At 45.5% G+C, this 11,456-nt stretch overlaps 1 protein-coding gene across 1 annotated transcript; it reads left to right on the forward strand.

Annotated features, from left to right (window-relative positions):
* Positions 1–5,397: 5,397 nt before the first annotated feature.
* Positions 5,398–11,210, forward strand: LOC129586022 (uncharacterized). The gene is made up of 2 exons (XM_055479000.1): positions 5,398–5,412; positions 9,870–11,210. The coding sequence occupies exons 1-2, from the start codon at positions 5,398–5,400 to the stop codon at positions 11,208–11,210; spliced, it is 1,356 nt and encodes a 451-aa protein (XP_055334975.1).
* The last annotated feature ends 246 nt before the right edge of the window (positions 11,211–11,456 follow it).

An 11,456-nucleotide genomic window follows, 5' to 3' on the forward strand; every position in this document is an offset into this window, starting at 1 on the left:
TTAGTTTTGTTTTGGTTTCTCGTAGACTTAGCATAGGTCCGTACGATGGAGGCGTTGCTTGCACCCTATGCTATGTCTACGAGAAACCAAAACAAGCATAACTTTCTTGGTTCCCCACAAAAAAACACTTATCAGAGATCAAAAAGCGTCAAATTTTTCTTTCTATCTTCTGAGATGTTGGTTAGGAAGTTTTATGGAAAGGTAAACGAAAAACTAGTGCTTGAAACTTTGGATTAACTGACGATGACATTCAGTGCGTTCTTTCACTGTTCACATACATTCTCCACCTCTGCCTCTGCATCTCTGCCCATCCTGAGTTACAGCATTTCTGTCTCTCTTGAGTTTACAGTAAATTTCTCTCTATTGTCAGTAAACGTGGGTATTGCTAAAGTCTGTGACTGTGAATGGGTGGGACTGGGTGGGAGTGGGAGTTTATGTGACTGGGACTTTCTGGGACTGTGACCGTCTGTGATTGTGCCAGACTGGGCACGGGAGCGATTGGGACCATTTGGGACTGGGACTAGTGTTAGCTACTTAACCCCAAATCGACTGAAAGCGCACTTCCGGTCAATTGTCTAACTCCGTGACCCAGCACGAAAAATCCAAATTTTACAACAAATTTGTTACCGCTTACTTATAAGCACAAGTGGCACTAAATAATAAAATTAAAATTCTGGTAACTAATAACCAAGCGGTAAAGGTGACACGGGCCACCGCACGCAGGCTTTAGTTACATCGGTACTCGACAAATGGGAAGATTGAGCTATTCTGATTCCAACGAAAATCTACAAATACAACCACGGAAGACCTGTGTTGGCGCTGCAATACACAGTACTGCATTTAGCATTAGTACGTACTACGTACCAAAATTATGTAGTACGGCGTAAACCGCGTAGCCAATTAATTTTCGTTTAGCCACTCCCAATTAAACTCAGCAGCAGATGAAAAAGTATTTTTAAGTGTTCTAGGATAGTATTTTACTTTTTACAAAATATATGATTTTTCTGAATTTGGAGCCGGAAACAGTGCCCTGATTAGATCGCCTATTTAAAGAGCACAACAGTTCAGTGTTGTTTACGAGTATTTTAACTGAAAATGTGTGATGTCAACGTGTTTATTTACCAAAGGTGCCTTCACTTGGCGATGAGGTAGTGTGCCTGCGCTTGCACTTCTTCTTACTTCGATGGCTGTTGCCTATTAAACTACTCTCATGTTAGAATATGTAAATAATATGCGGTCACATAATATTATATACCATATCAGTTCGAAATGGGTGCCTATATTAAACTGGGTGCGAAAAGGGGTGCCTATAATAAACGGGGGTTTTAGAGCGGGCCTTTAACGTCTTCCTTCATTTTATCACTAAACATCCCACACAAATCAATATAACTCAAGACTCCATCTATCAAATGATTGTGGCCAAAGATATTGCTTCGGTCAGCTAGTAGTGGTAATAAAATGGAAAATTTACCATTTGCACTTTGCATATAATTGTTCTTCAATTTTAAGAGGACCTGATCGAGTAGATTATAAAATTAGAACTTTTGGCTCTTACTAAATTTCTTAAATCGTTTGTTCTGAATTTCTACGCCAACAGGGACAGAAGAGTGGGCTTATAACTTAAGAGCTTCCGGTTCTTAATTTTTAAGAACTTGCCAACAAGTAAAGATTGTAACTCTCTGGTATCTCTTTGCTGCATTGTTTTACGTGTGCATAACGTCTATGCAAGATTCACATAATCATACTCTTAAATCACAGAAAAAACTTAATTCATAAGAATAGTCCTAAACGTAATTCATAACTTTTTTTAATAGTTAACTCATACTCGCATTAGTTTGTTATACCCTCATTAATCTCCGGTCTGCCAATGCCTTTTTCTAGTTAGAAATAATTCTAAAGTGTTATTATTTTGAACAAATTTAGTTAAATTTACGCTACACAACCGTTGCCCCAGTCAGTCTCGCGCGTTGCGCTATTACATTTCAGGGTTCATGAAGTTTTTGAATTGCTTTTCATTGAAAAAACCATTGCAATGTAGTGCGTGGCTACGCCCTTGCGCGTAGCAACATTTTCATATTTGTGACCTATAGGGGACGGGATACTCTGTAGTATTCTTTTGATTATTATTTAGTATGTAGCCGGCATGCAGAAGCCCAATAAATCTGGTACTTACTTCACGACGTGATAACCTTGTTTCTGGAGACCAAGTCTGTGTATCATAATAATTTATTTTTAAATTTTGTTGTGTAAAATTTTTTACGAAATGGCTACGCGCGAGAGTATCGCGCGCGTAGAGGTTTGACTACGCGCGAGAGTTTCTCGCGCAAAGTCAAATGACTACGCGCGAGAGTTAGCGAAATTATATTAGAAAATAAAAAAATATAATATAATCGATTTGTGAATTAGCATTAATGTGGCAGGCATAAACCAGTACCATAACAACCAAGGTCAAATATTCTGTCAAGGCTCCATTAATTTCTAGGACGTAAAACTGTATTTTACCGGTACTATTTTACCGGCACAATTAAGCTACCTACCGGTATCCGTAACGGTTATAGTTGTAAATTTGTACTATTTACTCCTCTGGAAATGGACTCTGCACTGCTTAAAACCGGAGACCGCTTTATGTCCTATGAAGCAGCTGTAAAAGCTGTCCAGGACTGGGGAAAGGTGACCAATCAGGTCTTTGTAAACCCAGGAGGAAACGCACGGACATCGAAAACACATCCGCACCATGCAAGTTTCCCATACAGCTCCGCCCGGCTAATCTGCAAAAAGGGAGGCGAATATCGTCCTCACCGGAAGGACGAGCAGATAACCCACAAGTCCATCACAACGACGCTGAAGAGCGGTTGCAAAGCATACGTTCACCTCAAGCTTCTCAACGGCATGATGGAAATTGTACATCTGCCAGCCCCGGAGGATCATAACCATGAGCTCACAAGCATCGTTGCCCAGCACATCCCGGAAAACAGAAGACTGTCCGCGACGGAAGTTGATACCGTAGAACAACTTCTTACCAATCGCGTACCTCCCCGGATCATCGCGGGCACCATCAACGCGACGCGTCGGTCGACGGGACTGTTCGGGACAGTCATAACGAAGGACATTTTCAACCAGGGGACAAGAATTCGTAAGGAAAAACGACAGGGACGTCGGGAGGACGAGATTCTTACCCAGTTTCTGGTTCAACTTCGTGAGAACGATCAAACCGGTACCTACGATGTTTCCGTATCAGAGGATGAAAGCAATTCCCTACGTCTGGTTTTCTTACAAACAACAACCATGAAGGAAACCTTCGCTCGTAACCCACAGGTCTGTTTGAATAACATGATTTTGTTATCATCTTTGTGAAATTTTACATAGGTGTGTGTTTGCAGGTACTGTTTCTTGACAGTACTTATCGGATTAACATCGAGCACTACACCTTGTACGCCATGCTTGCGCAGGACGAAAACGGGTTTGGCCAACCGGTTGCTGTTGGATTTGTGGAAAATGAGAAGGCAGATACTCTTGGTCTGTTTTTTGACATGGTTCGGAGATCATCGGCCGCCGCTGCAGCAGCTGTTGAGGCAATTTTCGTCGACCGCGATTTTACTCAGATTGCCGTGTTACAAACACAATTTCCTAATGTCCCGGTGCTGATTTGTGCATTTCATGCGATAAAGACGTGGAAGTTTCGAATCGCTAAAGAGCAAATGACCGTTGCAGCGAAACAGGAACTGCTGTCCAGTTTCCGCCGACTTTTGTATGCCCATGATGCAGAGCTGTTCAAAGTGCGAGAGACAAATTTCCTGCAGAACTGTTCAGAAAGGCTGAAGGCGTATTATGAAGGTAACTGGAAAAATGATGCTGAAGCATGGTCAATGGCAAGCCGGCGAGAATTGCGCACGTTTGGCAACAATACAACAAACCGGATAGAAAGATTTTTTCTTACCATCAAAACTGCACTGCGCGGCTCCGGCCGTTCTATAGCAAAACGATTTCACCTAACGGAGTGCCTGGAAATAGTGATGTCAGTCATTGATTACAAGGCAAACCTCGCTAAATATCAGGACTACGTCAACAGTGCAAAGTCAATGGTTATGCATAACTTTCCGATTCCGGAAGTCGGCCGAGCACTGGGTACCGCAGTGACTGAGTTTGCCGCCAGAATCATTAGAGGTCAGTGTGTGCTGTTCCTCAAGGAGACGTACGATGTGGTCAGGAACGACAATTTGAACTGGGACGTCACTAACACTAAAGGTGGAAGATCGTATGAGGTATACAACCATCTGGGAGACCGCCCAGCTACACGAAATAAAACCGGTGCTGTTTTAGGTGACAGAGAACCGAAATACGACTGAACGAAGCTTTGTTTGCAACTGCTATGTCAACTGCGCGTTCGGGCTGCTGTGTAGGCACATAATACACGTGAGACGGGAGGAAGACTTGGATTTGTTTTCGGTTGCCGATATTCTTCCACGATGGCTGCGAAATGACCCCGCTGCCGGTACACCGGTGGACGTTTTCCCACGCGTCCTTCAAGCAGCGCTACAGGGCGAGCCGGACGAAGACGTAACAGAAGAAGATTCTTCAGACCAAACAGCACGGTATAACAGTCTCGGAGTTCGTTACAAGACAGCCCTGGACTTGAGCAAAGAAATCGCAAGCGAAATTTCTAAATTTGGTGCGGTGGAGTTTCGGCAACACCTAGCGGCATTGCAACTTTATGCGGAGATCATCCGCAGCGGCGTAATCCCCGTTGTATCCCACCCTGACCAGGTCGAAGCTGCGAGACCATCAACAGCGGATGCTGAAGCGCCGCAGGAAATTATGGAAACCCCAAACGCTATTGAAGCAGCCGAACTAGCGATGCCAGAAAACACAGTTGCAGGCAATGATCTAAACGTCCTGAATATCCCTCCATTTACTGTGAGGCCCGCAGGGCAAGTGCAGCCGCGCGGTCGACCTTCTGAGGGACGGAGGCATACGAAATTCAACCAAACAGCCATTACGCTGCTAACGCTAGCAGATGCTACTCCAGAAGCAAAAGAAACGCATAACCAAGGAAAAAAGCGGAAAGTCTCCGTTCAACCGCGTAGAAAATCGGCCCGTATCGAGCGAAGCCCAGTGCGTCCGGGCGAAACGGCCTCCATGCGCGCGAGGCGAATAATGGAGCCGATGCCTCCTGGCCAAAACGAAATCGTGCGCGAATACGGCATCACGCCCGTTCTCACAGAAGACATTGCAAACCTAAACCGTTATGGTTCTGACCTGGCGCTTCGGCTGTTAGTCGCTGGAACTTACCTCTTGCGAGAAGCTTTTCCACAGCGGGGAGGGTTGGAATCACCAGCGGAAATTGCTCTTTGCCAGCCAATTGACCAATGTTTTGCGCGGATACGCTTCCAGCGAAACATGGACAAAGATATTGTGCAGCCACTTTTCAACGGCGTAAATCACTATGTCTGCGCGCTATACGATTGTATGAAACCTGGCGTCGTACGGGTCTACTGCTCGACGGGACAACAGCCGACAGATCTGCTGAAGTTACAGCTGTTTCGATTGTTTTGTTTTCCGGACTCAAATGGACAGGTCGAAATCGAATACGCCCCTGTTTATGGACAGTCGCCGACAAGCAACAATTGCTTAATTTATGCATTTGCATTTGCTTATGATTTACTGCTTCGGAAAACCATCCAGACTGCGAATTACATCCCTGACCGGGAATTTCGGGTATGGTTTCGCGAAATTATCGTCACGGGAGTGTTAAAGCAACCCCCAAGAGCTCAGGGACGAAATGCCCGCACTAAGACGGTGATCACGTTTCAAAGCATTCGTGTTTCCGCAAAAGATGCCGAAGCGTTGGAGAAAGCAGTAAAGCTGCCGGCTAAGCGAAGGGACACTGTTATTTAAATTTGAATTGTGCCAGAGAATTAAAAACCCTAATGCTGATGCATCCAATTGTATTTAGTATTGCTTCGTCGATCACTGCTTCGTCTATCAGCATAAAAAAACAAAATCTATCGCGCGTAGCTGATTCAGTACTGTTTTTACTACCGGCGAGAGCTCTCGCGCGTAGTCAAACTACTACGCGCAGGAGCTCTCGCGCGTAGACTAAGTGCTACGCGCGTGAGAAACTCTCGCGCGTAGACCTGACCAATTTTTTATTGACAACAACCATCAATGTGTTGAAGATGTAGAAATTTTAAAGTTTTTTTTAAAATTTCGGTTTAAAACTGACCGGAAGTGCGCTTTCAGTCGATTTAGCGTTAAGTAATGTCATGCTGTGTGCTTGATGTATCAAGCAGCCGCCATCGGTGGCTGTTGGTGTAGATTTCCAGCATTTCCTATGAAAGTGCTCAGTTTATGGCATCCTTTTTCCCCTATTTCTGTATTTTTCCCTATTTGGGCAATACACTCTTCTTTTGTGAGAGACCCGTGTTCTCTCACACCCAGATTTATTTGTATTTGGAAAGGGGTGTCAGACCTGCCTTCTGACAGTAGCGAACACTAGTTCCAGTCCCAACTGGTCACAGTCCCAATCGCTCCCATGCCCAGTCTGGCACAGTCACAGACGGTCACAGTCCCAGAAGGTCCCAGTCCCATAAACTCCCACTCCCACCCAGTCCCACCCATTCACAGTCACAGACTTTAGCAATACCCGTGCTTTGGGTGCAAATGCAACGGCACAACGTGCGCGTCGGTTAGGCCAATTCTGATTGGCGATCGCACGGGGCGGGTGCACTATCACGTGTCCGTATACATACTTAACTGCATGAAAACAGACTTTGCCACCATGGTGCCGCCCAAGAACGGGTGCGGATGCGTTTTAAGTGAACGGATTTGCAGAACGCCGTAATTAGAGCAAGATACGGAATATACATGTATATACGAGTATCGTGATTTATGAGTATCGTATTATCGTGATTTATCCCTTTATCACGGAATAATTATACATGTATTATATCCTGAATTATCCATATTATCGTGAGCAAAGTATAGTACTTTGATAGTTTGATTATAGCAACCCATAAAAGGCGGCTGTTATTATCTTATATTCATAAAGGAAAACCTTTACGCTTAACTGCGACAGACTGGTGAGTTATATGGTTGAGTGCAATTGTGCAAACGACTGACACGATTCACATGTATATCAGTACTTTATCGATCGCACAGCATAAAAACGCTCCACACCGTATTATCGCCATTATTACAGTAGAACAAAAGACAAGATCGGTGGAATTGCTAAGTATTTCTTCTGTAAGATTTGCCGTTCATTATAAGGCAAGTGCGCGTTTCAATGGATTACAATAGTGGATTTGCGGTGACAAACTGCATCTATACACGAAATCGATACATACAAACAAGTGACGTCACGGTGACGTTGTGAGCCATACATTCAAAGCTCAATTCTAGCGATCTCTACGTCACTTGTTTGTATGCATAGATTTGGTGTATATATACAAGTTGTCAGCGCAAATCAACTAATGAGAGCCGAAAGGATCGAGACATTACCCAACCTAAGAGCAGAGCGTTCGTTTTTTTGCCTCAGCCAGCTCAATTCCACAAACAGAGGGAAAGTGCTGCATCAGCGCTCAGGGATAATGGAAATAGCGATTGCTATTGGGCGGTGTTTGTTTTCATCGTTCAATTTTACGTTAATACAAACAGACCGCGAGCCCCATTCACTTTCCATTCATAAAGGTGAAAAAGCAGTAATGACAGCAGTCAGTCGGCGGTAGCCGAGTTATTATCCCGTACTGAATTGTTCCTGTTACTGACGTATTCTTTACTGCTACTGCTCGTAACATCGCTCTTGCTCGAACATGCATATGGAATCAAAAAGTGTAGTGTGAGGAAGCGAACTACAGTAAATGGCTTGTGCAATTAGGAACGCCTTTGGTACTACATATGACTATGGCAAGAAAATCCCGCTGCTCACCGGGTATTGCTGAAGTCTGTGACTGTGACTGGGTGGGAGTGGGAGTTTATGTGACTGGGAGTTTCTGTGACTGTGACCGTCTGTAACTGTGCTAGACTGGGTCTGGGAACGATTGGGACTGTGACCATCTGGGACTTGGAACAGTGTTCGCTACTTAACGCCAAATCGACAGAAAGCGCACTTCCGGTCAATTTAAACTGAAGTTAGAAGTGTGTGCGTTAAACTATAATCAAAATTCATCTGGCCAGTCAGATAGCTCTGAACATTGAAAGTGTCCGTATGTTTGAGGCCACCTGAACGCAGTTGCTTACCAGGGCACATTTTCCGGGTCCATATCCAGAAAATTCCAATCTTTTGCCGAAACGTAGTAAATATCTATAGTACAATTAAAAAACAATTTCATGCGCTGAGGCTCAAAGGGCGTGGCAAAAAAAATTAAATGAAAACCATAATACAACATAGTAGTGAACATACTACGAAAATACTTTGTACTTGTACCACAGTGCGCTACTGCAGTACTCGTACAGGCTGTTTACGTACTTTAATAATAATAATTCAGAAACATTTCCTATTTTGCCGGAAGGTACTGAATGATTGCGAAATGTTTAAAAAAGTAATAATACCTGCAAAGGCCGATAAGGTGCCGCAAATAATAGCAAATTTACGAAAGTAGAGTGCAGTGCCGCAGCTATTTAACCAGATTTTCAGGCATACCTCGTTTTAATAACTGATATCTATATTGTTTTAGGCTTACTGTATGGCGCGTACCCGTGTTTGGAGAGAAAAATAACAGACAAAAATTTGGTCGCTAAAAAATTAATAACGAAATTTTACAAACACAATGCGATCCATATAAGTTTGCCGTCCCGTACCTTTCAGCTGCAATACTATCATACTCGTACCTGTAATCCAGAAAATACCCATCTTTTGCAGAAACGTAGTAAATACAAATAGTACAATTAAAAAAATAACTTCATATGCTGCGGCTCAAAGGGCGTTGCCAAAAAACTTTAAATGAAATCCATAATAACATACTATCACAATGCAGACTGCAGTACTTGTACAGGCTATTAATTACGTAATATTAAGCCCGATCTTTTGCAAAAGGGAAGGATAGAAATGCGAAATGCTTAAAAAATATCATGTGCAAAAGTCAATAGGGCGTCGCCCAAAATAATAGTTTTCACAAAACATTTGGACCCGGAAAATAAGCCCTGGTTCGATCGCCTAATTTAGCAGTACAACATTTCAGTGCTACTTATTTAATTGTACTATAGATATTTACTTCGTTTCGGCAAAAGATTGGAATTTTCTGGATATGGACCCGGAAAATGTGCCCTGGTAAGCAACTGCGTTCAGGTGGCCTCAAACATACGGACACTTTCAATGTTCAGAGCTATCTGACTGGCCAGATGAATTTTGATTATAGTTTAACGCACACACTTCTAACTTCAGTTTAAATTGACCGGAAGTGCGCTTTCTGTCGATTTGGCGTTAAGTAGCGAACACTGTTCCCAGTCCCAGATGGTCACAGTCCCAATCGTTCCCAGACCCAGTCTAGCATAGTCACAGACGGTCACAGTCACAGAAACTCCCAGTCACATAAACTCCCACTCCCACCCAGTCCCACCCAGTCACAGTCACAGACTTTAGCAATACCCCCCAAAGCACTCGTGTTGTGCTGCGATTGACAGCTGATATGAGAATCAAGTTGCAAGTCCATATCGATAAACATGCTGATTTTTAGTCTGGTGTTCGCAGTTGATTACATTTTTTTAGATTCGTCGATAAAATTCTAGTTCTGTACTAGTAAACTGTGTTCCATTATTTTCCTGAGATGGACTGAATCTGACTTTATTATTGCTCTAAAAAATCTCTCTAGAAGGAATCTCTGTCATACGATACAGTATTTTAAGGATTAAACTGGATAAACATGGGGAAAAAGCATCTATTGGTTATTGCGCTCCCCGCATACGGCCACTTGATCCCCACTCTGGAGCTGGCCCGAAGCCTGAGCACCTTCCACACCGTTACCTTCGCGGCGTCCGCCCAGCGCACCACCCAGCTCTCCACCAAACACCACTTCCATCCGACACCCTCCGAGGATATCACCGTCCGGGGGATCGATGACGGGATCCCTGAGGATGTCCCAGATCCCCAGGAATTCGCAAACCGGATCATGCATAGTTTCTTTCCGGCGGTGGAACGCCTGCTCCGCAGCGTCCCCACGGGAACGGAGCCCGGGGCGGTGGACGCCGTCATCACCGACAACTTTTGCGGGAAACCCATGGAGGTGTGCACCGAGAGGGGGATTCCTTATTATCTTTTCCACACACTGGCCACCCGCGGGCTGCGATTTTTTATGCGGATGGATGACAAGACGAAAATTGTCCCGGTGACGGATTGTCGGTTGTTCGACATCCTCCCACCGCCCGGGAAGAGTGTCCCGGAGGTGTCGGCCATGTATGCCGAAATCATGCTGAACATCCGGCCGGCGACGATGGGTTCCCACGGGGTCCTGACGAATTCCTTCCGGGTGATGGACCAACCGGACCTGGATGCCCTACGCTCGGAGTCGGATTTCGGAGACCTCCCGATGTTCTACGTCGGACCGATCTTCCCGCGGGAGCCGAAGACCTCCCCTGACGATCGGGTGCTGAAGTTTCTGGAAAAGCAACCTCCCAAGTCCACGGTGTACGTCTCTTTTGGGACCGGAAGTGGCCCATCGGAAGAGCAGACCGTGGAGTTGGCCAACGCTCTATTGGTGACCGGTCGGCCGTTCGTCTGGGCTCTTCGGGAACAGATGCACAGGGTCCTTCCGGAGGCTATCCAGAAGAAAATGCAGGACGACAACGCCGGGTTCGTCATCACCAACTGGGCGCCGCAAAAAGCGGTGTTGGCCAGCGACCGCCTGCGGGTGTTCGTCTGCCACTGCGGCTGGGGCGGCCTGATGGAGGGCCTCTACGCAGGGGTGGCCATGGTGGCCTGGCCGATGTTCGGGGATCAGTGGCTGAATGCGGAGTGGCTTGCGGAGCACGGGGTGGCCTTCCGGATCCCGGACACGAAGGCCCGGGGTGGGAGGCTGGTCCCGGCCTCGGAGATCGCCGAGGCGATCCGGACGGTGGCGGGGGTGGACGGCAAGGTGTCGGCGTACCAGCGGGCGGCCGAACGCTGGCAGGCGGAGGTCCAAGCCGCGCTAGGTCCACAAGGGACCTCCAGTAAAGAGTTGGAGGGGTTCGCCATGTTGACATTGAATATGGAACCACCAGACCCGATTTCCGATTGATTTAGCTTAAACAGATTTTCTTCGTTCAGTGATTTTGCCACATTTTCAGCTCGCTTACTCGTAGAGAACCACGGAAACAGCGTAATAATGTACAATTCGTAATCTCTTGAGCCATAAATCTCATGAAAGTTTATTATGGTTTCGTGGCTGCACTTGCGATAAACGGACAACCCGTGTTACCCATTTATTTCCGGAAATACGTGCTGTAGTTCTGATCTCTGAACCTTACCCGATAAGAAATATTTA

This window comes from Paramacrobiotus metropolitanus, unplaced genomic scaffold, assembly GCF_019649055.1.
Source record: "Paramacrobiotus metropolitanus isolate TYO unplaced genomic scaffold, Prichtersi_v1.0 Parri_scaffold0000019, whole genome shotgun sequence".
NCBI classification, from domain to species: Eukaryota; Metazoa; Tardigrada; class Eutardigrada; order Parachela; family Macrobiotidae; genus Paramacrobiotus; species Paramacrobiotus metropolitanus.